The 26,459-nt window shown below is 51.4% G+C and overlaps 2 protein-coding genes across 3 annotated transcripts; one reads left to right on the forward strand and one right to left on the reverse strand.

Annotated features, from left to right (window-relative positions):
• Positions 1 to 5: 5 nt before the first annotated feature.
• On the reverse strand, positions 6 to 12,242 carry ACAD10 (acyl-CoA dehydrogenase family member 10). 2 transcript variants are annotated; one of them, XM_031045465.2, is made up of 15 exons: positions 12,155 to 12,242; positions 11,297 to 11,507; positions 10,656 to 10,804; positions 9,727 to 9,918; positions 8,043 to 8,201; positions 7,145 to 7,304; positions 6,666 to 6,807; positions 6,248 to 6,316; positions 5,498 to 5,679; positions 4,958 to 5,108; positions 4,085 to 4,230; positions 3,184 to 3,357; positions 2,375 to 2,730; positions 999 to 1,065; positions 6 to 711 (listed from the first exon to the last, which is right to left on the reverse strand). In XM_031045465.2, exons 2-14 carry the CDS (start codon positions 11,463 to 11,465, stop codon positions 1,003 to 1,005), a joined length of 2,112 nt encoding a protein of 703 aa, XP_030901325.2. In that variant the 5' UTR covers positions 11,466 to 11,507; positions 12,155 to 12,242; the 3' UTR covers positions 6 to 711; positions 999 to 1,002. The 2 variants fall into 2 exon arrangements, with proteins under 2 accessions (XP_030901325.2, XP_033924000.1); XM_034068109.1 differs by lacking the exon at positions 8,043 to 8,201.
• Positions 12,243 to 12,253: 11 nt separating this feature from the next.
• Positions 12,254 to 26,106, forward strand: BRAP (BRCA1 associated protein). The gene is made up of 12 exons (XM_034068110.1): positions 12,254 to 12,408; positions 12,549 to 12,707; positions 13,835 to 14,036; positions 14,802 to 14,991; positions 16,494 to 16,607; positions 17,059 to 17,207; positions 19,327 to 19,402; positions 20,004 to 20,142; positions 20,626 to 20,735; positions 22,243 to 22,332; positions 24,226 to 24,329; positions 25,301 to 26,106. Exons 1-12 carry the CDS (start codon positions 12,327 to 12,329, stop codon positions 25,659 to 25,661), a joined length of 1,776 nt encoding a protein of 591 aa, XP_033924001.1. The 5' UTR covers positions 12,254 to 12,326; the 3' UTR covers positions 25,662 to 26,106.
• The last annotated feature ends 353 nt before the right edge of the window (positions 26,107 to 26,459 follow it).

Consider the following 26,459-nt stretch of genomic DNA (forward strand, 5'->3'; position numbering starts at 1 on the left):
AAGGATTCCAAGGAGCGTGCCCATCACTTTAATATTGCATTAATATTGAGACCATCACTTTAATGTTGAATTAATATTAAGCCCAGCGCTTTAATATTGAATTAATAGCAGACTTTATACAAAGAGCCCAGGAAGTGGCACAGTTGTTCCCACGGTTCTCCCCTTGCTGTTGGCCTCTGTGGAGCACTGAAAGCCCCCACTGATGCAGTCTACATCTCATGGACCCCAGAGAAACCCAGAGAGATCCTCTGCAGTCATCACCCCATGGAGTCCCCCCAGCTCCTCCCAGCTCCAGAGTCTCCCCTGAATCCAGAGTCCTTGAGGACTTGATTCAGTTCCCAGTATCCCCAAGGACTCTTGCAGTGTCTGCAGGTCACTGGAGCTGTGCTGAAGGAGTCACCCTACTCCCTTCTCTTTATTCCCATCACCAAGTCTTGCACCCCTAGCCTGGTCATTCCTGACCTGCAAGCCTCATGATCCAAGGATGGATTTTGCTGCCTACCTCCTGAGCCTGGCAATGAAGATACAGACATGGGATAACAGCAAACACCACTGAAATCCAGCAGCTCCTGGGCTGGTTCAGTCTCAGGTCCGAGGTGGTGGCTGAGCCGTGGTGTGCAGAGCGCTGTGAACCATGCAGGACCTGCAGCCAGACGTGGAGCTCAGCACTGGGCTGGGCACTGCGCTGCTGAGATGCTCTGCTCCAGAGACCTGTGTGAGAGCAGGATCAAAGCTCATGTGGGGCACGTGAGGGGCTGCAGGACCAGGGGAGGTGGCAGCAGATGTCCCAGCCCCTTCCAGATGCCCTGAGGAATGCAGTGCTGGGGAAACAGCCTCACCAGGGATCCCACAACAGATAGGACAAGTCATCCCTCACACTCATGGGCCCCAGGCTCATTCCTGGTGTGGAGGAGGCCCAGAAGGGACAGGAAGGTGTCCATGTGTTGCTTTATTTGGACCAGAGAAGGGACAAATGTTAGGTGCATGTGCCTGCTCACCTGGCTATCCCGATCCATGGCCTGCAGGGTCATTGTCAGTCACTGCCTGGCTCCTGCCACTTTGCACCTGGTGGAAGAGGATGAGACGTATTCCTGCATCCCTCTGCCCTGGTGCTGGCCCCCAGTAACCAGCCCTGGCTCCCTCCCAGGCTCGATGTTGTGCCCAGTGCTTTGGCCAAACACGTTTATACTCGCTCTGAAAGAGAAACTGAGCTTCCCTGTTCCTCTGGAGAGGAGCTCCTGGAAAACTGTGGGGAAGGGCAACCTGCAGGACCAACAGGTAAAGTCTGCTGGCTCCTTGTGCGGGCTGCGGCAGGACCAGCTGAGATGCTGCCCTGTGGGGTGAACCTCTGCCCTGCAGTGCCAGCTGGCACCAGGAGAGCTCAGCCTTCCCCTTGGCCCGTGCTCAGTTCACAGTCCCAGCCTCTTTGGCTCTCCAGCACTGAACTGTGTTATCTTTCTGCTGCGGGCAGCAAGACTCCTCCCCTGGCTTTCACAACAGGGGCAATGCCAAGGGAAAGAGCAATGGGACAGCCGGGGAGGTGGCAGGGCCGGGGGGGCTCTGTGGCCCCCAGCCAAGCCCAAGGCATGAAGCACAGAGTGTGGCAGTCCTGCTGCTTGGAGACTTGGTGATTCCCTCCCAGCTCTGAAGATGAGTGTTTCTGAGGAGGATGAGGAGATCTGCTCTGATGCTACTCCCCTCTCTGCCACTGCCCCCACCATGGGCAAGTCCCTTTCCTAGCTGGTTTCTGCTTCCTCCCCACCATACCAGGAATGCCCCGTGCCCCTCCACGTGAGGGTTCAGGGCTGCAGCAGCAGCTGCTCTGCACAGGAGAGGCCAGGACAGTGGCAGGGCCAAAGTCTAAGGGGTGCCCCAGAGCCTGCAGTGCTGATCACCCTCAGCTTATCATCCCATGGGGTGATAAGTCCTGGGCAGGGGACTGTTCGCTGATGGGGGTGTCTTCAGGGACAGTCCCTGCCATGGAGACAGAACACAAAGGAGGAAATGAAGCAGTGGAGGTGCAAGGAGCTCCCTGCTCTATCTGAGGGACCTCCAAAGAAGCACAGGGATGGACTCTTATCCTCACTGATGGCAGGACCTTGGTGGAGCAGCGCCAGCAATTACAGCTGGGCTGGTTCTATCTGCTCACCCTGGAAGGGAGTGCCAGCTTCTGAAGTGCTGCTTCATAGAACATGAACTCTGTAACTCCAGCAGAGCAGCAACAGGAACCCATTTCCATCTCTCTAAGCCACTGGACTCTGTGAATGCCACACGTCTGATGTGACCAGGAAAGCAAGGGCACTCAGAGGCATGCCACAGTCCCCTGCCCTTGTGCAGGTGATGCAAAGCAACCTGAGCAAGGAGGATGTCTCACCGTCAGTTCTGGAAGAGGACGTGGAGTCCATCTGGGCTGGGAAATCAGAAACCCCCTCTGGATGCCCATGATCTTGTCCAGCTTGTAGTAAAGACTCTGGGCCAAACCCAAGATACTGGTGGTGGGAGTGACCAGGGGGACTTTGGGGCCAGGAGCTGCCCCAGGACATGACCAGGTACCATAGCTCCTGCTGAGGACCGGCCCTCGCCTGGCCCAGGTGCTGTAAGGTCGTGGGGGAAGCTGTGTGCTGGGGAGGCTGTTGAACACACGGAATCCTTCTTTGATGGCAAAATCCCAAGCCAGGTCAGCCACGAACTCTACATCCTCTGGGCTGCTTCCACTGGGGACTGGCTTCCCTGGCGAGGAGAGAACAGGACACTTGTTTGGATCCCAAGCAGAGCCAAGTGCCCTTGTCTGGGCCAGCCCAGCAGGACTTGGGGAAACTCCTTGCTATGGAATATGAAAGTAACATCTTGTTTTTCACTGACAAAGACCCTTAGGCCAGGCCTGATGTGTGCAGATAAAACAGCACCCAGAGCTCCCAGCACCTCCCTGCTTCTGGGTCTCTGTGATGCTCAGTTTGAAGGTCTGGGAGCTCCACCTGTGGGACACAGCCTTGAGCTCTGAACTCTGCTCAGTCCCCCTGTGAAAGAGCACGCAGCAGGCTCTGTGTGATCAGCAAACAGGCAGGCAGCAAGCAGCAGCTGCAGGGCACGCTCTGTGTGTGCTCCCTTCCTCCCATCTGCAGGACACAGTGGTCACCCTGAGAGGCCAGAGCAGCACTGTCTCTGTGTGTGTGTGTTCCTCACCTGCCACAGGCTCCTTGCAGAGTCCCTGCAGTGCTGCAGCCAGCCGGAAAAAGGCAAAGGCCAGGTAGAAATTCCAGTTCTCCGGTCGCTCCGTTCCCATGTGGCCATAGTACAGCTGGGAATACTCCTCTGCTGTGGGCACTCCCAGGTGCCCCAGATCACACTTCCTCAAGCCTGGAAGGTGTGAAGAGGCAACAGTGAGTCAGCAGTGAGGAGCTCAGAGGTTTCTAGGGATGATGTGAGGCTGGTGGCACAGCCATAGAGCTGTGGAGACTCCCCCGTCCAACACCTGCACTGGTTCCAGACACACAATGGGTTTAGCACCAGCCCATAGAGGTGAAGTGCAGATGGGGCAGTTTTTCACTGACAGATGTTCCTCCTAAATGCTGGAATCGTTTTCCTCTGGGTTTAACCTTATACTTTCAACAAGTGTATAACTGGGGTCAAATTCCTCCTGGGCTGCCCTGGCTCACGGCTCTCCCACCCACAAGAGCTGCACAGCTTCACAGCTGAAGTGAGAGTGAAAACAATCCAACCTGACCTTTAAATGCAGTTTTGTAAGCTGTGGAGCAGGGCCCTGGCATCACCATGAGCAAAGGTCCCTGCTCAGGAGCAGGGTGATGGCACCAGCCAGGACAAGTGGGTGACAGATCCGAAACAAACTGGGGATGGGGTGACCATGGTACAGTGATGACTGCACATGCAGAAAGATGTTTCCATCCTGGAGGGTTCTTTAGGGAAGGGAGAAATGGGAGAGCAGGGATTATGGTATCAGACCCGTAGCTCCTCCCAGCTGCAATGAGCCCAACCATCAGCTGAGCTCTCTGGGCAGGAGCTAATCTGTTTCTGGACTCCAGTTCCTGTCTCTGTGTGTCAGATGTGGCTTTGCCCCTCTCTGTACCTCTCAGTGCATTAAAGTGAGGTGGCAGGAAGTAGGCCATACAGCTATTCGCCAAATCAGAGATGGGATCTCCTAGAGCTGCAAACTTCCAGCCAAGGACTGCAAGGACTTCTGGCCTGTCTGGATGAAAGACCAGGTTGTCCATCCTGTATCAGAGGGAGAAAGAGATCAGCAAGGTCTCAAGACGGGGAAGAAGACCCCAGTGCTCAGCAGCAGCAGGTGCTTCCAGTGCTCTTCCCAAGCTGCTGAGTCCTTCAGGAGGCTGCACCAGTGAAACATTAATTTCTGCAGGCACAGGTCAGGGAGGACAGAGATTACTCAATAGTGAACTCCCTGATTAATGATGAACTGAGCTGTGCAGAATGAAACCAAGCTCTTCAGCGCCTCGGGTCGTTAGCAGATGTTACAGGACAGGCCAGCCAAAATGTGAGGCAGGCAAATCACTGTCCAAGGGGATTTCCTGGTCACTTCCAAGGCACACAAGGACTCCAGGCCCTGCGCTGAAATGTGCCTGATGAGGTGTAGTAAAGGCTTCCTCCATCTGAGCCCCAGGAGAGGGCAGCAGCCTACTGAGGAGGAAACAGAGAGGGCACCATCCTGCCAGGGTGCAGCAGAGCTGATCCTCCAGTGTTAAAGCAGTGTTTACAATGGTTGGGCAAAGAAACTGCAAGACCCATGAGGCAACAAGATTGCAGTGGCTCTCTAGGTCTCATCACCTGGGGGATGCTGAGCTTGCCCCAGAGCCCAGCTTTTGGACTGCTCTGTGCCAGCCCAGCTCAGCATCTCTCTGGTGTTTATATACTGCTTTACACAATGTGTCCCTCTCTGGTGCCTGGGATGTGCTCCAGGGCAGTGCTGGCAGCCAAGCAGTACCTGAAATCCCCGTGCACAACTGTGGTCTGCTGAGAGTCAGGCAAGTGCAGAGGCAGCCACTTGATGAGTCTCTCCATGGCTGGGATAACACGAGTTTCCATAGCTCGGTACTGCTTCGTCCAGGTCTCAACTTGCTGCTGAATGTAGTTACCTGTAACAGAGGAACGAAGGCTCTGAGGGAAAGGGACTGGCACAAAAAGGCTTCAAAAGAGATGCATAGAAGATGCATGAAGAAAAGGTGAAACAGCCAAACAGATCCAGCCCCCTATTTGTCATAGGGGTTAGAGCCCAAACTGATGGAGCTCTGCACCCACACACAGCCCTTGCTCATGGCAGGAAGCTCTGGGGACTGCTGACAGGAAACACAGACCTGGAGGATCTCAAGCAGCTCCTGAGCATCCAGGCACCCTGCTGCCCATCTGCACTCTTCCAGCTGCCCCCAGGTTCAGCTCAAGCCCCATACCCGAGCTCATCCCTTGAAATGCTGATATACAGGAGAAGGAAGAAAACACTGACAGGGGACACATGAGCTTCTCTCACCGTGCTCACTGAGCTCCTCCAGCTTGGCTGCTTTGAGGTCTACGCTGTGGATCTTGGCCAGGACTTGGCTCATAGCAGCATACAGAGCTCTCCGTTGGCAGGGCTGCAGCGTGGGGAAGGAGACGTCGCTGTAGATGTGGCCAGCACAGTGCTCCATCAGGTAGAAAGGTGTGCCAAGGGTGCTGGGGAGCAAGAGGAAGCAGTGGGGCTGAGGTTAATCCTGCTGCCTGCCAGCCCTCACTCTCACCTGGGTTTAGGCTGCTGTGGGCTGTCAGCCTGCACACAGGCACTGCAAATGATGGACACACATTTAACTGCAGTGCAGAGGCTTTACTGCTGCAGGCAGCAGGGATGTGAGCGTGGCTGTGCTGACTGCAGGCTGCACGGGGTGTCCTGCCTGCAGGCTTGCTGCTGTCATGGCTGGGGATCTTGGGGCAAGTCTGAGGGCTGGCAGTGAGAAACATCACCTCCTGATTGGAACCCAGAGTGTACGGAGTCAGTGGGAAGCCCTAACCACTGCTTTAGAGCTGCCTTTCAAAGACAGCACTTGATTAACTGCTAAATAGGACACATCTGAACCAAGCCAAATAGAAGTGTTACTGTCCTTTGAACTTCCAGAGGCCTGAGACTGGACAAACATTAATGAGCCCAGTGCACTCAGTGAGGTCTGATTCCTTCTTCTCTCCTCATCTGTGCAGGAATCTGGCTGAGGTTTTCAAGCACAGAGTGGAAGGTGAGGGACAAGATTACCTTCTGTCCTCACAGAGGGCAAGGACAGTGGGAACAGGAACGCCAGCTTCAGCAAGGGCCTTCAGCAACCTGCCAGGGTGAGCCAGAGAGCTGTGTCAGCACAGAAAGGCATTAGGCAATCAATACTAGAGCTGCAGTGTTGCCAGGCAGACACACGGTATTAGAGTCCTGTGCTCGGTTTTAAATACACTAAAGCAACATGGCTGGAGGTAGGCAAAAAAAGCACACCAAAACCTTCATGTGGCCCTAAGACCTTATCCAACACACTCTGGAAAACCAAGGGGAGGTCCCAGCTGCACCCCACACAAGTGTCCTGCTGCTGAGATCACAAACTGGGATACAGAGCTGTGTGTCTGATGTGGCACAGGCTGGAATGGAGCATTGTCCCTAGGATGGGGTTGTTTGGGATCCTTCTCACCTGTATTCCCTTCTGGCAGCAGAGCCTGAGGGATGTGGGCTGTCAGAGGGCTCCTTCTTCAGCACTAGCAAGTGATCTCCAAACCTGACAGAATAGGTCTGGGAGGAGAGTCCATGGCCAAACTGCCGTAACACCAACGGGCCTGCAGAGAGAGAGCAGGGGGTCAGCAGAGCCAGGAGCTTCTATAGGGTTTACACCTCCTCCTTGCAATCAGGAACCTGCACCTTGCTACTGTGCCCCACATCCCTGGGCAATAGCTCATAGATGGCTCACAGACTCGGCACCAGTTTGTTGTGCTGAACCCCTCCCCGATGAGGAAGTCCTAAAGTGTCATTTCCCATTTCTGGGCTTCACTGACACATCACTGAGTGTCCGTATTGTTTGCTTGGAGGTTAAGAGCCTTCTGTTGTATGATGGAAAGAGCCAATGGCTCCAGAATAGGTGAGCTTTGAGGCTGAAGAGCAGGAAGCATGTGATACCTGTGGTGTGCTCACCGAGGACATCCTCAAGGTACTTCTGCAGATTGTCTTTTGGGATTTCCATGCTTGGTCTGACTGCATGGGTATATGGAACAAACCCCTGCAAAGGGAAACCCAGACACCTTTCCAGCTCTTTGAATGCCACTTCTGGATCATCCACCTGAAAGCAGGAGGGAGAGAGTAACATTGGGTGATAGCAGCAGATAAAATTGCCTGGGAAAGAAAGAGCTCTGCACACCTACAGTGTGATTGTCTGTGAGTTCTACCTCACTGATCCACTAAGACACACAGGGATTCACAGGTCATTCCCTGCCAACATGGAGCACCACTGCTAATAGTCCCTGAGCCTCCCACCATGGTCTCTGTTCTGGTGACATACCTGTTATGGTGGTACAGGCACTGTGAGCTTGGGCTGGGCTAAGAGCTGGAATTCCCTGTGTGCAGTCCAGGGAAGCAGAGTCCACTCTTCCCATCAGTTCCATGCTTCCCCCAGTGGTCCCCTCACTGTAGTAAACCCCTCATGCTCACTCTCTCCAAAGGTGGAGGTTAACCAGTCAGTCCCAGCTGACAGATCCATTAACCATGTCTCATTTTCTGCCATCTCACCCATGCATTAGGGCTGTTACTCTAATAGGGAGCTGAGATCTATAAGGAAGTGACTTCTCCAAGGTTACACTGGCTGTAGGGTTTAGAGCTGTGAATGAAACAGTGCAGCCTGCCAGGAATCGTCCCCATTAACCCCACCACATCCTGCAGGAATAAGTGCAGGCTGAAACAAAAGGCTTTGGCACCACGAGCCTGCCACTGCCACTTGAAAATCCTGAGCCATTCAAGTCAAACACAGCTTCTGGACTTAAAAACCATAACCAAAGCCCACCCTGGTTGCTTTGCTTTGTACCTGCACCGTTTTAATGCCAAGCTGGGCTGCTGCTCTTAGGTTCTGGCTGTTGTTGTCGAGGAAGATGGATTCCTGGGGCCGAATGCCCAAGCCCTCCAAGCATAGCTTGTAGATCCGAGGATCTCCCTTGCCCATCCCTTCCCGGTAGGAATCAATCATCTACAGCAACAACAAACGGATTATGCAGGAGGCTGTTGTGACCACAGTCATCTGCAGGGCTGGAAATGGAGGATGGGAGGGTGGGAAAGAGACTGCCAGTCTGATTAGCATGTGAAATAAAGGAGATGGAGAGCTGGATAGGACATGATTCAAGGGACAGGATGGGTGCCAAGGCTGTGGCTCTTCCAGGCCAAATCAGGTAAACAGGATGAGCCAGTCCTCAGAGGGAAGATATCCATCGAGAACTGGATATCCCAGACCATGCTGAACCAATTGCTCAATGCTGTTCAAGAAAGCCTTGGGTTGCACCACCATCCAAATGATCTGGGAAAGTGATGTCCTGACCACTACACCTATGGACCACACAGCAGCAGAGATGTTGACCATCATCACCTGCTCACACTGGGGCCAAAGTATTGAGTCAGTCTCTGAACACTCACACTGCCCTCCCAGCCATATCAAGCAGTATTTCACCCTGGCACTGACAGACACTCCAGGAATAGAAATGAGTCTATCACACAGATATAAAAGCCAATGCTAATGGAAATCCACATTCAATTAATTTCTTCCCCCACTAATTACTGTGCAGTGCTGTTGCCTGCTGTTACAGAAGAGCTACACCGCATGAGTGATGACACCAGGTATATGATGGTTAGTGAAAGGCTTTGAAACAATCTGGGATGAAAAGAAGTACCACAGAGCATCCCAGCAGAGCATCACTGCTATCAGAACTTCACAGGCACCAGTGTCACCACACAGAAAGCTAAGTCCATAATGATGTAATGGTGACAAGGTGACTCTTCTTTGCCTATTTGATTGTCTTAAGGCTATAAACCAAACTCAAGTCACGAATGAACTCCTGGAATTCAAAGATGTGAGTTGGGGCACATAAAAAGAAGCCAATTTTCTGTCACGCAGAGCTGAGTCCCCATAGCTGCCTGTCAAAGTGAAGCCCCTTGAACCAGCCTGGAGGCTCACAGCAGATCTGCTTCATCTCTGCAGCAGGACGCGTGCTGGGAGAGGGGGCTCTGCCTGCTCAGCAGCTCAGGCAGGGTGGCGTGTTGGAGATGTGGGATTCCCAGTTCTTTGGGATGAAACAGGCTTTAAAAGGACTAACTATAGAGCAGGCAGGGATATTGGGGAATGACATTTATTGCTTGTAGAGTGTTCCAGCTCCTAAGCCCTTTATCAACCTATTATCTTCTTTATCTATATAAATATATATCTATATCTCTCTATATCTATAACTTCTATCTCCCTGTGGCTGTTACATGGATACTTGTGGCTGTGTGGGCATTTTGCAGTGAATTTTCACATGCCCAAGCACCTGTCCCTCACTCAGACCCTCTCCAAGGCCCAATCACTGCAATGAGTTATGCCAGGAAACACCTTCACAGGCAGTTACATTTACAGCTGCTAACATGTGCTGCTGGCTGCCCCTCATTTGGTACCTGCATGGAGAGAATTCCAGTTGCTGCTTCCTAGAAACCTACAGGAACGCATTTTAGGATCCATCCAGGCTTACCACATCAAAGTGCTCCTGTAGGGCCAGGAAGCTCTTCCCATTCAGCAGGCAGAAGTTGTCCATTAGAAGAGCTGTCTTAAGACCTTCTGCACGGATACACTGTACTGCTTCTGCCATTATGGGGAGCTGTTTTATCATCTCCTTTCTGATTAAGTCTGAGAGCAAAGAGTCCACTGGAACACGGACGTTTGCCTAAGAAACCAAACCCAAGAATGGTAATTACCCATAGACTGGTTTTAAGCAGGGAGGAAAAGCAGAGTGCTCGGGTGGGTAGATTGCCCACTCATCTTGGTGTCCTGCTTCCTTTGGCAGCAGAAGGCAGGCACTGAAGCTCCCAGCTAAATTGCTTGGGCCAAGTAAAGCAGTGTTCTCATATTACTCATTCTACAGGAGCAGCAGCAGAGATCAAGGGCTGATTTGGGGAGGGAGAAACACACCAGGACTGTGTCTGCCATGGAATCGAGGTGGGTTAGAGGGAAATCCTGCAGGCAGGAAAGGAACCTGCGTTTTAGACTGAGCTGTTTCAAAAAGGCTTTACTCAAAAGAGGATTCCTAAAGCTGTGTTGGAGGGGCTCCTACTGATCCTAAGAACCATGCTCCGTGTATGAAGTAACAGCAAAAGCCTTTCAGCTGGTTTCTGGCTCTGACTTCTCATCTCCACTGACTCTAGAGGTATTGTGAAATGGAACCAGTATGAAACATCCAGGAAGAGGCTGGTGGAAGCAAAGGTGAATTCAGCTGAACATCCAGCCTGGGCACCAGAATGATGATGGCAGGGAAATGTCTGCCCTGAGCAGACAGCAACGCTTCCTGGATGCTGCATCCAGACCCTTCCCAAGGACTGCTTTTAAAAGCTGCTTTTCCCCCCCTTCTGGATCCCATTCCCCTGCAGTCAGGAAGCACAAAGAGATGAGGGGGTTTTGGCTTACAATCCCAAAGCACTGCCGGCCCAATTCCTGCAAAAACTCCACAGCTGTCAGCTCTCCTCTCATGTACTTCAGGGAGAGGCTGTTTTCCCCTCCAGAGAGCACAACTTGCTGGATGGTGCCGGCTGGAAGACAATCCTGGGCCTCCCAGTCTGCATGGGAAGAAAGCCAGGAAAGAGCATGTTTGGCATCACCAGAACTGGGAAATCAGCTTGGAATCCCTTTGGGGTCTGATACATCAACCAGCACCCATGAGAACTGACGTGGACTGGTGCAATTTACCCAGACACAGACAGGAGGTTTGGACATTCCCCCAGCTGCAGCACCTCACCCCTGTTTTTGGTGTGGTACCTTGGGGTGAAAACATGGAGCTGTTAAAGCATGCCAAAGGGCTGTAACGTTGGGTGGTATCAGACAGCATCACTACAGGAGAGGTTCAGCACCAGATGGGTTCAGGCACTGACCTGGAGCTGTCAACACTGTTGCCAGTCACTGTTTTGGTACTTGTGATGACACCATCATCAGCATAATGATCATGGCAAGCTCTTGAGCATCTCGCCAGAACCAGCAGCAACCCACAGGGTCACTGGGAACCTACTTTCCCTCCATGCCTGGAAGCAACAGCAGCAAATGAGAGTACAGACCCATGGCAGTCCTGTAAGGGGATGGCAGGAGCACTCCACCAGCATGGAAGATCACAGCTCTGTAATGGCACCATCCAGACCAGCCCCGATGGACTGATCCCTGCAGGTGCTGCTGCATCCCAGCACGCAGCAGGTAAGGGGCAGCGCGGGCGATGCTCCATGGGTACATCCTGGGAACCACGCTGAGGGTGGTAGGAAAACTGTGAGTGGCCTGTATGGATTGAGGAGATGGGATAAAGGACATTGAATTACAGGGGTGTTTATTCATGTGCATGAAGTGTCCCACCAAATGTGGTTTTACACAGGGTCCTTCGCCCTTCAAAGGTACAGTGTGATTTGACTGATCACTAACAGATCACTGACACACTACTGACTACACATCACAGCAAACCTTTGCAAAGTGACTCTATCCTTGCTGCTTCTCTATTGATGCAGCAGTCCATGAAGACAGTGTTGATCAAGTTAATTACCAGGCAATGCTGGGAGGGTTTCAAAGATGTATTATAGACACTATGGGATGCTGCTGTTTTAATTATCCAGGGTATCCTTCATCCTTCACGGACACCTCTGTGCCATGAATCAAAGCCCTTATTTCCATGGCTGGGCTTCTAGTTTCTTTTACTCCACCATGAACCACGGCACAGCCCTAAGCTGCAGCACACCAGTGTGGTGGGTACGGGGGGAAAGGAAGAAAGAGGGGGTTTAACGTTTCAGTTAATTATGGGGTGTGTTCTTTAGCCAAAGGAGCCCTCCATCTTGGCTGTGTTGCCATGGCAACGGGGTCCACGTCCCCTCGCCAGTCAGGGGCCGGCCTCCCCTCGCCAGTCAACCTCCCCCCCCGCTCTCGCGAGAGCTCACCTCCAAATCTCGCGAGAAGCAGCAGGGCCCCTCTCAGACCCTCACTGCGCCCTCCTCCTCTTCCTGCTCCTTCCGCCGCTGTCGCCGCCTTACGTCTGACGTCACCGCGCCGGGGTCAGAGGGGAGCGGCGCGGGAGGCGGAAGCGGCGCAGTGGCCGCGGAGGCCGGGCCCATGAGCGTGTCGCTGGTGGTGATCCGGCTGGAGCTGGCCGAGCACTCGGCGCTGCCCGCGGCCTTCGCCTACAGCGCGGCCGGTGAGTGGTTCCGGGCGGCTCCGGTGCCCCCGGCCCAGCCGTGGCCGGGGGGGGGAAGCGGCGCCGCGGCCCCCGGGTTCCCGGGGAGGGGGTCGGGGGTCGGCCCCGCTGGGTCCCAACGCCCGTTGTTTCCTGCGCAGCTCCGGACATGGCGGCGGAGGGCACCGGCGCGGCCCCGGCCGCTGTCCCGGCCTGTCTGCAGGGGAAGGGCCCCGGCGAGCGGGCCGCCATCCTCCACCAGCACCTCGGCCGCAGGGAGATGACCGATGTGATCATCGAGACCATCCAGCCGCGGGCAGGTACCGGCTGCGGGGGGGGCAGTTCGGTTCGGTTGGTGCTGCCCCGCTCCGGGGGGTGGAAGGGGACGTGGCCCCGCGGGTGACAGTTACCGGTGGGGATGGTCGGGGTGCGGGTCTGGAGTCACTCTGTGGTTTGGGGAACAAGGAGAGGAGTTGTGGGATGTGGGAAGGGAGCTGCTTGTTCCTGGCAAAAGTGCCTTGCTCCATAAAGGTTCATTTCTTAATGGAACACCTCTCGTGTGGGAGCAGGACTGAGAGAGCTGGGCTGGGGCAGCCTGGACAAGAGAAGGCTCCTGAAGGGGAGACCTGAGAGCAGCTCCAGTGCCTAAAGGGGCTGCAGGAAAGCTGGAGTGGGGCTTGGGACAAGGGATGTAGGGACAGGCCAAGGGGAATGGCTTGAACCTGCCCGAGGGGAGACTGAGCTGAGCTCTTAGGCAGAAGCTGTTCCCTGGGAGGGTGCTGAGGCGCTGGCACAGGGTGCCCAGAGAAGCTGTGGCTGCCCCATCCCTGGCAGTGTTCAAGGCCAGGTTGGACACAGGGGCTTGGAGCAGCTGCTCCAGTGGAAGGGGTCCCTGCCCGTGGCAGGGGTTGGGGCTGGATGAGCTTTAAGGTCCCTTCAACCAAAACCAGGCTGGGATTCGATGAGTTTATTTTGGGCTGTGCCACAGGCTGGTCCGTGTTTTGCTTGTCAGCGTTGCTGCTCCATAGCAGTGAGTGCATTCAGCTCTGCAGATGATTAAATTCCCTGACAGAGAGGAAATATAAAGCTGGAATCTTCAAGCCAAATGTCCAGGCTGCTGTCAGAGGAGCTGCTTTCTCCAAGCCCTTGCTCAGCGAACCTGGCTTGCTTGTCCTGTGTTGACACGGGTCCCTGTTGGGATTTGACTGGCACAAAACTCACTGTGCTTGATTCACAGCACTGGGTCCTGCCAGGGGCTTGTGCCAGGTGCATGGCAGCTCCGGAGTTCACTCTGGGACAGCAGAGATGAGCTGTGTCTCGTTCTGCTGCTTTCCAGGGTTGGAATTTGACTTCTCGGAGCTGTTGTGTACATGCAGGCTGTGCCTGGGGGAACAGGAGATGCTTCTGTTGCACCATTAGTAATGTAGGAACCTTTGATTTGTATAAGATGAAACAAAAGCTGCTGGGGAAGGAAGAAAAGCTCCAGAGGCTGCATCTGCTGAGGACAACAGTAAACCTGATGATCAAAGCAAAGAGCGTGAGGCTGCTCCAGACTCGCCTTCAAAACAGCTCCCAGACCAGATCTCCTTCTTCAGTGGGAACCCCTCAGTTGAAATCGTCCATGGCATCATGCACCTGTACAAAACAAAGTAAGGATGCTTGGATAATTGCAGCTCTAATGGGAATGCTGCTCCTGAGTAATGCCAGCACCCGGAAGGGAAGGGAGGGTTGGTCACCCTGGGGCTGTGGCTTCTGAGCTGGGACAAACAGGAAGGTGACTCAAAGCAAGAGGGCAGAAGGGGTCTGATGGTGTTAGAGCTGAAGGCTGGCCCCATCCACCAGTGATGCTGCTTCAGGTGTAAGATGAATGCAGGTTCCTATAAAATGATGTTTGGAAACAGCTTCTGAAGGGATCCCATGATTAAATGGTGGTCCCTGGGGTCGTGGCAGGAGGCCTGAGGAGCTGTCAGGGCAGGAGGCTTCATCCCGCATTTCAGAGATATTATTCCATGCCATTCCCATATAATCACATGAGAACTGTCATGTCAGGTGTTTCTGAGACATAAGATGAGCATTTAAACTGGTAACAAATGGTGCTCACGTGTTCTAGGAATAGTCCTGAGTGGTTGTGGCTTCCCAAATTCAACAGTTTTTATAGGAAAACAAGTGTCAACTTATTCCAGACAAAAGCATGGGGGTTTGGAGCTGCCCAGTTTAATCTGGGAAGGAGTAATAGGTCCATGGGGGTACACCAGACACTCACCACTCCTGCTTCTCTCTATATATACAAATAAGCAAAGGAGGGATAAGGTTGAGAAGAGAGTTGTGATGAGGGTAAGTTGTTGGGAATGTGTCCAGCTGTGCCTTTGCCTTCTCTGAAGGGAGCTGAGGTTGTGTCTCTCTTGTGTCCTCAGCAAGATGACCTCTCTGAAGGAGGACGTGCGGCGCAGTGCCATGCTGTGCATCCTCACTGTCCCTGCTACCATGACCAGCCACGACCTCATGAAGTTTGTGGCCTCCTTCTATGAAGTGATCGAGCACATGAAAATCATCCGAGATTCCACTCCAAACCAGTACATGGTGCTGATAAAGTTTAGCTCACAGGTAAGAGCTGGAAGTCCCTTTGCTGTAGGGGCTGTTGTACTTGGTTGCTCTTTAGGAGGGGGCTCCCTGGCTTTAACCTGCCAGAGGGGAAACTGAGATGAGCTCTTAGGCACAGGCTCTTCCCTGTGAGGGTGCTGAGGCGCTGGCACAGGGTGCCCAGAGAAGCTGTGGCTGCCCCATCCCTGGCAGTGCTCAAGGCCAGGTTGGACACAGGGGCTTGGAGCAGCTGCTCCAGTGAAAGGGGTCCCTGCTCATGGCAAGGGTTGGGGCTGGAGGAGCTTTAAGGTCCCTCCCAACCTAAGCCATTCAATGATTGTGCTGTGCTGAGCAGGCAGGACCCAGCCAGCTGGGCTTTGCTTGCATTTTGGGAAAGATTTATTCTGCTTTTCCAAGGAGCTGGCTGCTCTCACAGCCACTGCCAGCACAGTGTGAAAAGGGCACTCACCCCACAGCTGAGCCCAGGGGATGGATGGGTAAGCAGACAACAGTTTGCTGTTTACAGGTCTTCTATGCAGCTTTAAGCATTTCCCCCCCGCCCGTTCCTCTGTGGACCCTCTCACTTGTACTTCTCCCAGTTGAAAATGACTTATTTTGGGTTCCTGGAGGGGTTTTTCCTAGCTGTCAATTTTGTGTGAGGTCCTTGCCTTGGTGTTGTGCAGGTGCAATACTTGTTTGTGGTTTGTGCTCTTCGCAGTAATTACAGAGGTGCATTTTGTGTATTGCTGCATCAAATGACCCTGTGCTAAAGAGCCTTGCACAAAGCCATACGCTTGTACTCAGTTCACCCTGCAATTCCTGTTTCCTAGGACATTCCCTGAAGCCCTGTTCCCCAGGGACCCCTAAAAGGTGTCTCTGTAGGTGGCAAAGGATATCTTAGGGACCTTTATGCTCCTGGCTGGAGTGACCAGAAACAGAGGAGGGTGGCACTCAGCTCACTCACCTCAACCTGGTGCAATGCTTTGAGAGAGAAAGGGTCTGGGGAGGTTTCTGTGTGTCAAACACATCCATTTTCAGGTTTTATATTGGTTCTGCCTGTTTGCAGGTGACTCTCAGGCTCGCAGCATACTTTAGTACATCCAGAGCATGCCTCCACTGTGACCAGTGACATGGGTTCATGCCCACACTTGAATTGTTCCTTCCCCCGACACAAGTGTCCTCCAATGTGGCCCTCTGAAACTTTCAGAGACCAAAATTTGCTTTGCCAATGTGCTGAAATTGCTGACAAAGGGCAAAACAGATGCTGAAGGGAAACCCGTTATCCCTGCTGAACATTCAGGTATCAGAGTAGCTGTCGCTGCTGCGAGCTTCACTGCTTCAAGTGGTAACACTAAACCCAGTGCCAAAATGCACTGTCTGCTGGTAAGAGCTGACTCTGAAATCCCTCTTCTGGTGTTACAGGGCTTGGTGGCAGGGAGAGGAGAGGATACAGCAGACTGCTCTTCCTCAATTGTATCAGCTGTGAGCTTTGTCTTTCTAACTGGCTTCCTTTGCTTTGTGCACAGGCTGATGCAGACAGCTTTTACATGGCATGCAATGGCCGGCAGTTCAACTCCATAGAGGAGGACGTTTGCCAGCTGGTGTATGTGGAAAGGGCTGAAGTCTTCAAATCAGAAGATGTAAGTTTGGTTGGGTTTGGTTCCTGTGCACTGCAGAGAACTTCAACAGGATTATTTGGATTGGGCAGAGTGTTGCAAGAATTGCTTCACTGCATCAACCCAAGCCCTTTATCCCATTCTGGTGTGACCTGGGAGAGTTTGTTTGGTGACTTTGTGGGCTTGATGCCTCCTTGCTGCAGTGACTTTAACCTAAACCTGCCTTGGGGGTAGCTCTAGTGAATGCAGAAAGCAGAATGGGCCTGGCTGCAGGTGCAGCAGCTGCACCGAGCCCATGGTGTGAAGAGGATCCTGGCAGTTGTAACCACTGTGTAGACTCGTGGGATACTCTTAGTGGGTTTGTACGTTAGCGCCAGCAGTAATGGGAGAGAAGTCTTATGTTTTCTTATGTGGGTGCTTCGCTTACGGTGGTTGGAAGGTGCTGAGCAATTTGTCTCCCCTTCTTCTTTCAAAGGGGGCCAGCCTGCCCGTGATGGACCTGACAGAGCTCCCGAAGTGCACAGTGTGCCTGGAGAGGATGGATGAGTCCGTGAACGGGGTCCTCACCACACTGTGTAACCACAGCTTCCACAGCCAGTGTCTGCAGCGGTGGGAGGACACCACGTAAGAGCCTTTGCTTTAGTTCCACATCTGAAGCTCCTTGTTTTGAGTGTGGTGGTTGTGTGCTGACAAGACTGGTTCTGCTTATCAGAGTGTGGGGGCAGGAATTACTGCAAGTTCTAATGCTCTGGGGTTTTTTTTCCCATTAAGGGACTCCCAGAGAGAAATCTTCCTGCCAAAAGTAATTGAACAATGTTTCCCATGGGCCTTGCTGCTGAGGCAGGGAGGGAGTTGTAGAGCAATGGTGATTGTTTTAAAATACCATAGGATAAAAACACAGGGGTAAACAGCATGGGATGCACAGCCCGAATGTTTCGCTCAGCCTTAGGTGTCTGTTCAGTCACTTGTTTCCTCGGTGTAGCTGAGGCTGTGCTGTAGATTTGCACATCTGGCTGGAGTTTAGGAGTCTTTTTGGGAGCCCTCCTTTCCTCCTGTCTTAGATACTGGATGGGGATGAAGAGGAGTGGGGTAACTGAAGGCAGGAAGGGGGACAGGAGGGTGAGGGGAAAGGAAGAAATGGCAGATGCTCTAGCTAGGCTGTATGATTTGAGGTGGGTATGGACTGAGTGATGGGAGATGGCTCAGGGAGACACCCCAGTGCAGTAGGCAGGACTTGGGCTCAGATCTGCATCTGGCCTTACAGCAGCTCTGCTTTTTGCTCTGCCAGCTGCTTCCTGTTCCTCTTATCTTCCTCCCCATCCCTGTACATAGGGATTTCCATGTGTCTGCAGAGCCCTGACTGGTACCCGGGTGCTGCTGACAGTGGTGCATGTTTTGCATCCTCTGGAAGCTGTTGTTCTACTGCACATCAGGCAGTGGAAGATCCTGTAGCAGGCTGCTGCTGAGCTTCACACTGTTCTTCTCTGTCACTAGTACCTGATTCCCTCTGATGGAGTGTGAGGAAAACATTTACCCCTCTCTGTATCATTTATAAGCCAAAGTAACAGAACCTCAGATAGGTTAATGACATTCGTAGCTATACAAGTGTATGGGCTGCTTTGTTCCAAAATCAGTTTCAGTTCAGTGGAGGTCAGCCAGTGTAGGAGCAGGATCCAAAACAGCACTTAAATATCTAATGTAGAGTTTAAGCAGAACTTACACTCCCAGTCTAGAAGGATGATAAAATCCCTGTCCATTTTGTTTCGGCGCCACGGAGGCTGGATGTGCCTGAAGTTGTATAGGAAGCTGACTGCAATCCAGTTGTCTCCTCCCTTGGATATTTCTGTAGCTTATCCAGCAGCTAATGAAAAATGCATAAGAACAGTCCTGGCAAGAGGATGCTCAGCCTCAGTTACCCTGTTCCCTGGCTGAACTTCTAGGGCTTAGGGTTGGGACAGAAGCTGCCTGTGGGTCTCCTGTCTTTCGTTCAGCATATTGTATTGTTTCCAAGGAAATCAGAGCAAAGTCCCTCCTACTGATTCTTTTGGGGTACAGTTATGGGGTGTTCTTCCTGGAAGGGCTGAGATGGGTTCCGTTTGGGTTGAAATTGAAGCATCTCCTCATCTCCTTGAGGTTGTTTTGAGTACCAAGGTACGTTTGCAGAGAGACAGTACCTCCCTTTGGTACTCGGCTGTCCTCAGCAGTGTGTAGTTACAGCCTCCTTCCACAACAACATGTACCTGCTGTGTGAAACCCTGCAGGTGGTGAAGAACTGAAGATATCAGTTGGCAGCAGTCTGGAGGAGCAGTGTTTAGAGATGTGTAACACATCTATACAAGTGCTTCTTGCAGTGGCGATGGCTGAGCCAGGGATGTGATTCTTGAGCTCAGTCGTGGCTCTTTTGCTTACTGGCAGAGGCTGACATTGCTGGCAGCCCCGCTGGTGCTCTTGGTTGCAGATGTTCTCTATAGTTGGACTGCAGCAAACCCAGATCAAGCTGAGACTGTGAAATGGCTTTGGAAGAGCTGCTCTTTGTTCTTCTGTCACTCAGTGGCTTAGGAACAACCTTGTGTGGAATGGAGGACAATGTGAGTGGGGTAAATGTGAACTAAGAGATGCACACATATAGGGAGCATCCCACTTGCACAAGGCATTGACTTTCAGCTCTCTGGCTCTCTTTTTAATTACTGTAATATTAAAATGGAGCTGCTTGTGTCTCATCATGATGCTTGTTGCCCTCTAGGTGTCCTGTCTGCAGATACTGCCAAACACCTGAGCCAGTGGAAGAGAACAAGTGTTTTGAGTGTGGAGTTCAAGAAGTAAGTAGGTGGGTGGATGGTGAGTGAGATCTAGACTATATCTGACTGCAGAGCTGCTCTAGTTGCTCTTGGGGTTGATTTTACCAGTTAGTGGTATATCTGCTTTCCTTTGGGTTGGGATCAGTACCAGAAGGAATCTCAGCTCCCAGGTTTCCTGTTCTGACAAATCTTCCTTAGAAGGTGTTAGCATGTGAGCTGGTCCGAGTGTGTGTGAGGAGTTTGATAGCAGGCCGCTAAGCTAACACTGAACTTGGGGGTACCTTCTAGTCTGTGCTCCTCAGAACTGGCTTTTGTGGTCCTGCTGAGGCACATCATTCATTAGCCAAAGCCATTCTTCCATCCATCTTGTGATGTTACATCAACACGTCCAGCGCCTGCTGCCTTATAATTGCCTCGAATGAGCAAGGACCTGCTTCTCCTTAACCTTCCAGCTGAGCAAGGCTTTGAAGGAGAGGGGGAAAGCAAACACTTTGCTTTCTAAGGAAGTGACTGGATGTACCCAGCATCAGGAGGCCATCAGTGCCTGGCCACACTTCCTCAAAGCACTGACACCACCACTTGACAGCCCTTTACATACAGAGCTTTCTTCCTCTGTTGGCAGAACCTTTGGATCTGTTTAATCTGTGGGCACATCGGCTGTGGCCGGTACGTGAGCAGACATGCTTACAAGCACTTTGAGGAGACCCAGCACACCTATGCAATGCAATTGACCAACCACAGAGTCTGGGACTATGCTGGAGGTAAGTGCTCTGTCCTCCCCCCTTGGAGGATGACCTTGTTTGTAAAGCAGCTTTTGGGACTCCTTCGGAGGAGTACTTGAGGCAGAGCTTGCTTGGAGATTAAGGAGTTTGCATCTGTACTAATACCTGGTCTTTTGGGAACATCCATCTCCTCTCTAATAGCAGTTTTCATGGGGCTGCAGCAGATGGAAGGGGGAGAATGTGATTTTCTAATGATCCGGGGCGGTCCTGGAGTCTCTATGGAATGTGTTTGTTAATCCCTTTCCATCAATTTGCCCTGAGGAATGGGAATGGGCTGTTGTAATAAATATCCTGTAAGGTGTCTCTGCGAAGTCTGCTAAATAACAAATACATCTGATGTTGGCTTCCTGCCTTGCTAATGTGCTGCTGCAGCAGTCTGCATGGTTAATTGTGCTGCATAACTGGTGTCAACCTGGGTGTTCTTAAGCTAAAACTCCCTGTGGTTGAATTTTGTTTCTTCAGATAACTACGTCCATCGCCTGGTTGCAAGTAAAACTGATGGGAAGATAGTTCAGTATGAGTGTGAGGGAGATATGTGTCAGGAAGAGAAAATTGATGCCTTACAATTAGAGGTAAATATTTTGCCGTGTTGGACTCTGCATTGTGCTGCTGGGTGGAAGCGTTTCAAATCCAGATACGACTACAGTTCAATTACATCAGCCTATGCAGCAGCCCTGCTCCCTGCGTGGAGGCAATCATCTTCAGGCACAAGCAGGATGTTTTTACTGCCTCTTTTTTTTTCCCCTTTGAATAAAAGGAACCCAGCTCTTGTTGGCTCTGCAGAGCCAATGCAGCTCGGTGGAAGCTGCTGCAGCTTCGTCCTGTGTTCACCGCTAGATTGAAGATGAGCTGGGTATGCTGCTCCACTCGGGACCCTGGAGGTCAAAACGGGTCCATGCGTCCACATTCACCTTCCCAGTGCATCTGTGACTTGGCTTAAGAGCCAGGATGTGTGTGGAGCTGTCAGATTGGGTAGTTTAGCTTGTAAAATGAAGGGGAATGGAAGAATTCCTAGCTGTGTGCTTTCCTTGGCTATCAGAGGAAGCCGACAGGCTCCACTGATTCCATCCCTGTTCTGCTCCCTTCTCTTGAGCAGATAATGATTTTGGGGGTGGATTTTGTACCTGCTGACCAGCTTCTCCTCCCTAACGAGAAGGGTAAAGGAGAGAAAGTCACAGTTACTGCTTCACTGAGCAGGTAATACTGCAGCATGATCTCAGCCACATTAGGCACAAGGGTATCTGAGGAGGAGCAGCCCACAGAGACCAGACTTCATAAGCCTATTGCTCAAATAAATACTTAAGTTGCTTTACCATGAATTTCCTGCATAACACTTAGATGCTAAACCAGGTAACTGTAACCCTTTCTATTCCTGAGAGGTCGGTGCTTAAAATGTGTGAGATCTCTCTCTCTAGCTGATAAGATGTAAATGTTTCTAAAGAGAACAAATTTGGCAGTGTATTTTAGCACCCAGATATTACTGAGTGTTCAAGGCTTTTTGCAAGTGTTTAATTCTATGGTGAATGCTTAATTTGGTGCTTATTAGCCTGATGATAAGAAATGATCACGTTTTCCACCCTTCTCATAACTCGTTTGAAGAAGCAGAAGGGAAAAGAAGGGATGTAAGGCATATCCTTGTTCGGATGCCAGAATATCATTGGAATGGGCTGTACATGTTGGAGAAGAATAGCTGTGATTTGTTACACACAGCTGAGGGAGTCTTTCCAGAGTTATTCTTAGTGAAGCCAGATACATGCACCCTCTGGCTTGGGTTTTGAGCTGTGAATGGGGAACTCAGCAGCGCAGCTTGTGGGATCTCAGACTCTTGTGTCAGGATGGTTGATGCTTCATTTTCCTGCAGAGTGTAAAACTGGTAGAGATTTATTGTTACAACAGAAAGTCTTTAACAAGTTCTTGACCTGATACTGGCTATGGTTGGGTGGAACTTGATCCTTGTTGTTGTGCTCCAAAGGCTTTGATTAAGTTGATTTGTATATTGGAGCCCTTTGGGCTTCTCAATCAGCATAGGCACCCATATGGGAAAGCTGACTCTTGTGTGTGTATCTTCTGTGTTTGTAGTACTCCTACTTGCTAACGAGCCAGTTGGAATCCCAACGGATCTATTGGGAAAACAAGATTGTCCGGATAGAAAAGGACACAGCTGAAGAGGTGAGCTCTGGGCACGTGTGAAACTGCCAGAACAGACCCCTGGCCACTGTTGTGCTCACTGGGAGATGGAGCTGCTCCGTCTCCCACAGCTCAAGTGCTGCGTGACGTGGCCTCGCACAGCCTGTTTCACTACCAGCTGAGAAAATTGGCTCTGAGCTCTATCCCTTATCTTGATGCTCACATCTAGCAATTTGCTGCTCAGTGGTGCAGAAGTAGGTAGATTGCCACCTCGATTGAAGGTTGATTTAAATGGGCTGCAGGGGAGGCTGCAGCAGTGGTGAAAACAAGTCTGTGGTGCTGCAGGATCCCTGCTTGCCCATGCCATCCGTCTCACGCTGACGTGTGTCTCCAGGGAAGGTTAGTGTAGCATAGACAGTATGACTTTAATTTGCTCAGCTGCAGAAAGTGGGAGCTGTCTTTCTGCTCCAAATGCATATTGATTTGCCCTTTGGTTTTGATCCCCTATCTCTCCTCAGCACCCTTTGGGAAAAGTTCAGAGTCTCCTCCTATAAAGCATCCTGTAAGCAGGACTGCTTCAAAATGCCATCAGCAAAAATCCAGTGAGGATGTTTTAATGCTTCTCACTCTATGTAGGTCCTTTCAACTAGGTTTAAAGTGAGTCAGGGTTTAGGGTTGAGTCCTTAACTCACCTTTCTGCATGACTTCTAATTAACCATTTAGTATCTGCAGTTAGTGGTATTATAAATGTAGAAACTGTGAAGCTGGAGCAGTGGTCATTGACCTTGGCCTAGAGAACAGTCCAGAAATCCTGTGCAGGGCCCCATAAGAGGAAAAGATGCAGCCAAAATCATCTTGCAGATGGTGATGGGGGAAACATGATCCACAAAGCAACTTCAAAGTGAAAGAACTATCAGATATGCCCAAATGTGATTTCAGGTTTAAGGATCCTTAGTTTTATTCATGGCACTTGCTCTGTGTAAGTCTTGGCTGGATCATTGCCACCATGCAGTGTGTTCCATTATCAGTGCTCAGGCTACTTCCCCAAATCAACCATCAGCTGCATACACATCCAGGGATTAGGACTGCAAGGGATAAAACCTGCTCTGCATTGACTATGGCATCAGTGAAGGCACCACGTGTGCTGACACTGACGTTTGTCCAGATTGCTCCTCCAAAAAAGCACTTTTCCTTTAAATTCCTGCCTCCACCACAAGCTTTTGACCTTAATGTAAGGGAAACAAGTGTTTCTGTCCATAAATATCCTGTAAGTCCTACATCAGAGGTTTTGCTGTGTTCTGTGCGGTGCGGAGAGAATGAGCTTGGTTTTCTTCAGCACTAACAGCCTTGAGTTGTGGGGCAGAGAGGAAGAGGAAGCCAATGGATGTGTGTTTCTGTTTGTGTTTTGCATGAGTAAGATATTGGTGTCAGTGGGTCACTGCCTTATGACAGCGAGCTGCTGAGTCAGTGCTGAGCAAAGTAGCATGTTCATTATCAGACTTTGACCATGCTTCTTTGAGGTTGGGTTTAACCTGAGCAGAAGTCCAGCATGGCCAAGCCTGAAGATGGGAATTTAAGCTTGCTGAGAATACAAAACTGTCTGAGGGGATGGTGAAATGAATGGGAATGGCAGCCAGGGAGAAGTTACGGATCCGATGGAGCTTTTGTTTGAATGGGATGCCTGGCACAGATTTACAGCCCGAGTTGTTGCTCTGTGTGAGCAGCTCCCACGGCAACGTGGCTCCTTGTTGGGATGCTGCAAAGTGTAATGGGAGTCTCTGTGTCAAAATAAAGCTTTCTCCTGGCTCGAAGCTTTTGCTTCTCTGCATATAATAATTGGTCAAAGTCGAGACAGGGCTTCGGAAAGTTGAGTGTCCCAATGGAAGTGCTGAGGACTTTGATCTGTTTGGAATGCCTCTGTGTTTGTTTTTACAGATTAACAACATGAAGACCAAATTTAAAGAGACCATTGAGAAGTGTGACAGTCTGGAACAGAGGCTCAATGACTTGCTCAAAGAAAAGCAGTCTGTCGAAAGGAAGTGGGTACCGCTGCCAGGTTTAGTTCCATGCAGCCATTAAAGCTCTGCACACTGACATCCAGCAAGAAAAAACTCCTGCTATTCCTGGGCAATTTGGGGCTATTTAAACTGGTAGACTGAGAACTCAGCTTATTTTAAACCGAGCTCTCATTTCTGTAGGTGTTCACAAACTGAAAGTGCCTGTTGAGTGGAGCGCAGCATTTGGGCTCTTGGCTCTTTCTACATGGTCTGCATATTTAGCATTCAGTAATCCCTCCCCTGCCTGCTCCGAAGGAGAAGCCAGGCTGCTTGCAATTGGTGGCTTTATCCAGGGAGAAGAAAGGCAGCTCAGCAGAGGCAGCTCACCCAGCACAGGGGAAGATGTAGCTCTTGGGAACTGCCTTGATGATGGGTATTGAGCATGGGCGTTGGGCGGGTTGCTCTGTGCCAGCTCCATAGGTTGGACTGGGTGCTCCACTCCCCATCAGCCACCAGGCCCTTGGTGCTGCTGCCTGTACAGCTATTCCAGCTGGAGCAGGGTGCCCAGGCTGGTGAGCTGGGGCTCCTGCAGCTCCCCTTGCCCACTGGAACGGAGTCCATGTTCAGGGCAAAAGCAATGAGTTCTTAGGAGCAGGGAAGCACTGTCTGAAACACGAGGTTGTTCATACCCTTGTGGGAGCATCTCATTGCCCAGAGAGGCTGGGGCCATCCCTGGCAGTGTTCAAGGCCAGGTTGGACACAGGGGCTTGGAGCAGCTGCTCCAGTGGAAGGGGTCCCTGCCCGTGGCAGGGGTTGGGGTTGGATGAGCTTTAAGGTCCCTTCCAACCCAAACCATTCCAGGATTCTATGATGTATTTTGTATCAGAAAAACGAATTCCAGGTGGTGTTGGTGGGGCTGGGGCTGTCCTGAGGGACTGGAAATCAAAAAGGTTTGCTAGTGTTTGATCTGTGTGTACTGTGCTGCTTTCCTGACTTGTGCTTCTCTTTGTAAGGTGCTCTCAGCTGAATAACAAAGTGGCCAAACTTTCCAACGAGCTGAAGGAGGAGCAGGAGCTGAACAAGTGTTTGCGAGCGAACCAAGCCTTGCTTCAGAACAAACTGAAGGAGGAGGAGAGGGTGCTGAAGGAAACCTGTGAACAGAAGGACCTGCAGATCTCCGAGATCCAGGAGCAGCTGCGGGATGTCATGTTCTACCTGGAGACACAGCAGCAAATCAACCACCTCCCAGCTGAGACCCGGCAGGAGATTCAGGAAGGACAGATCAACATCGCTGTGGCATCTTCTGCCAGCTCCTCCACAGCGGGCACAGGCAAACCCTCCTCCAGGAGAGGCCGTGGCAAGAGGGGCAAATGAACACTGGAATGCTCTGCTCCCATATGGAAACTGGCCGTGTTGATGCAGGCCAGGCTCTCACCTCTTGGGACTCTGGCTGGGAATGCCCAGGTCAATAAAGCTCAGCTAGAAATTGTCTTCAGAGATGCTCATAAAACTGGCTGCCGGTCAGTGGAGGTGTCTGTGGTATTTAAAAGCATTTCACTGCACTATTTAGCTGTTTTTAGGCAGATCCTAATGCCCATTTTGCCTTCCTACCTTTTCAGAAACCATGCATTTGACTTTCTTCTTGGAGAATGGGCTGCGCTGGGGGGGGATGTGTTACCTGTGCAGCACCACATGCCCCATGGGGATGCTGTGGTCTAGGCTAGGCCCAGTGTGTGAGGCTTCTCCAGTTCTCCTGGATTAAAAGGATTCTTAGTTAAGAAGTGATTTCTATTTAATAAACAGTGTACATTTGAGATGATATCCATCTCCTTTGAGTCTGTGCAGTCCTGGTGCTGCAGAACTGCTCGTGCAGGGGTAGAGCTTTAGTCTGGAAATAAAAAGGAGTGAGGTATGGAAAACTAAACCTTCTTAGTGGTGTAAGAAACTGAACGAGACCTAAAGGCTTCCAGGCTGGGTATTAAATGCTTTAAGGGACTTTGCTACTCTCTTCATTTCAAAGATGGCCTCTGAAAGGCCAGTGCTTGCTGCCTTTGGGGCAGAAAGCATCAGGTTTGTATCCTGGATGCTGGTTAATGTGGTTATTTTACAGGCACTTTGACAGACTGAATAAATCCTTTGTGAAGATGTATTGACAGCTGCCCCGGCGGTCCC

The sequence above is a fragment of the Melopsittacus undulatus genome, chromosome 12 (genome assembly GCF_012275295.1).
Source record: "Melopsittacus undulatus isolate bMelUnd1 chromosome 12, bMelUnd1.mat.Z, whole genome shotgun sequence".
Lineage (NCBI taxonomy): Eukaryota > Metazoa > Chordata > Aves > Psittaciformes > Psittaculidae > Melopsittacus > Melopsittacus undulatus.

What these genes read in the sequence shown, in the direction of transcription:
- BRAP (XM_034068110.1), top strand. Translation starts at nt 12,327, where the DNA reads ATGAGCGTGTCGCTGGTGGTGATCCGGCTGGAGCTGGCCGAGCACTCG. An exon ending in CTTCGCCTACAGCGCGGCCG is followed by an intron (nt 12,409 to 12,548) that starts GTGAGTGGTTCC and finishes TTTCCTGCGCAG; the next exon opens with CTCCGGACATGGCGGCGGAG. An exon ending in AAGCAGTCTGTCGAAAGGAA is followed by an intron (nt 24,330 to 25,300) that starts GTGGGTACCGCT and finishes TCTCTTTGTAAG; the next exon opens with GTGCTCTCAGCTGAATAACA.
- ACAD10 (XM_031045465.2), bottom strand. Translation starts at nt 11,465, where the DNA reads ATGTACCCATGGAGCATCGCCCGCGCTGCCCCTTACCTGCTGCGTGCT. An exon ending in CCTCGGTGAGCACACCACAG is followed by an intron (nt 6,808 to 7,144) that starts GTATCACATGCT and finishes CTCTCTCTGCAG; the next exon opens with GCCCGTTGGTGTTACGGCAG. An exon ending in GGAGGAGCTCAGTGAGCACG is followed by an intron (nt 5,109 to 5,497) that starts GTGAGAGAAGCT and finishes CCTCTGTTACAG; the next exon opens with GTAACTACATTCAGCAGCAA.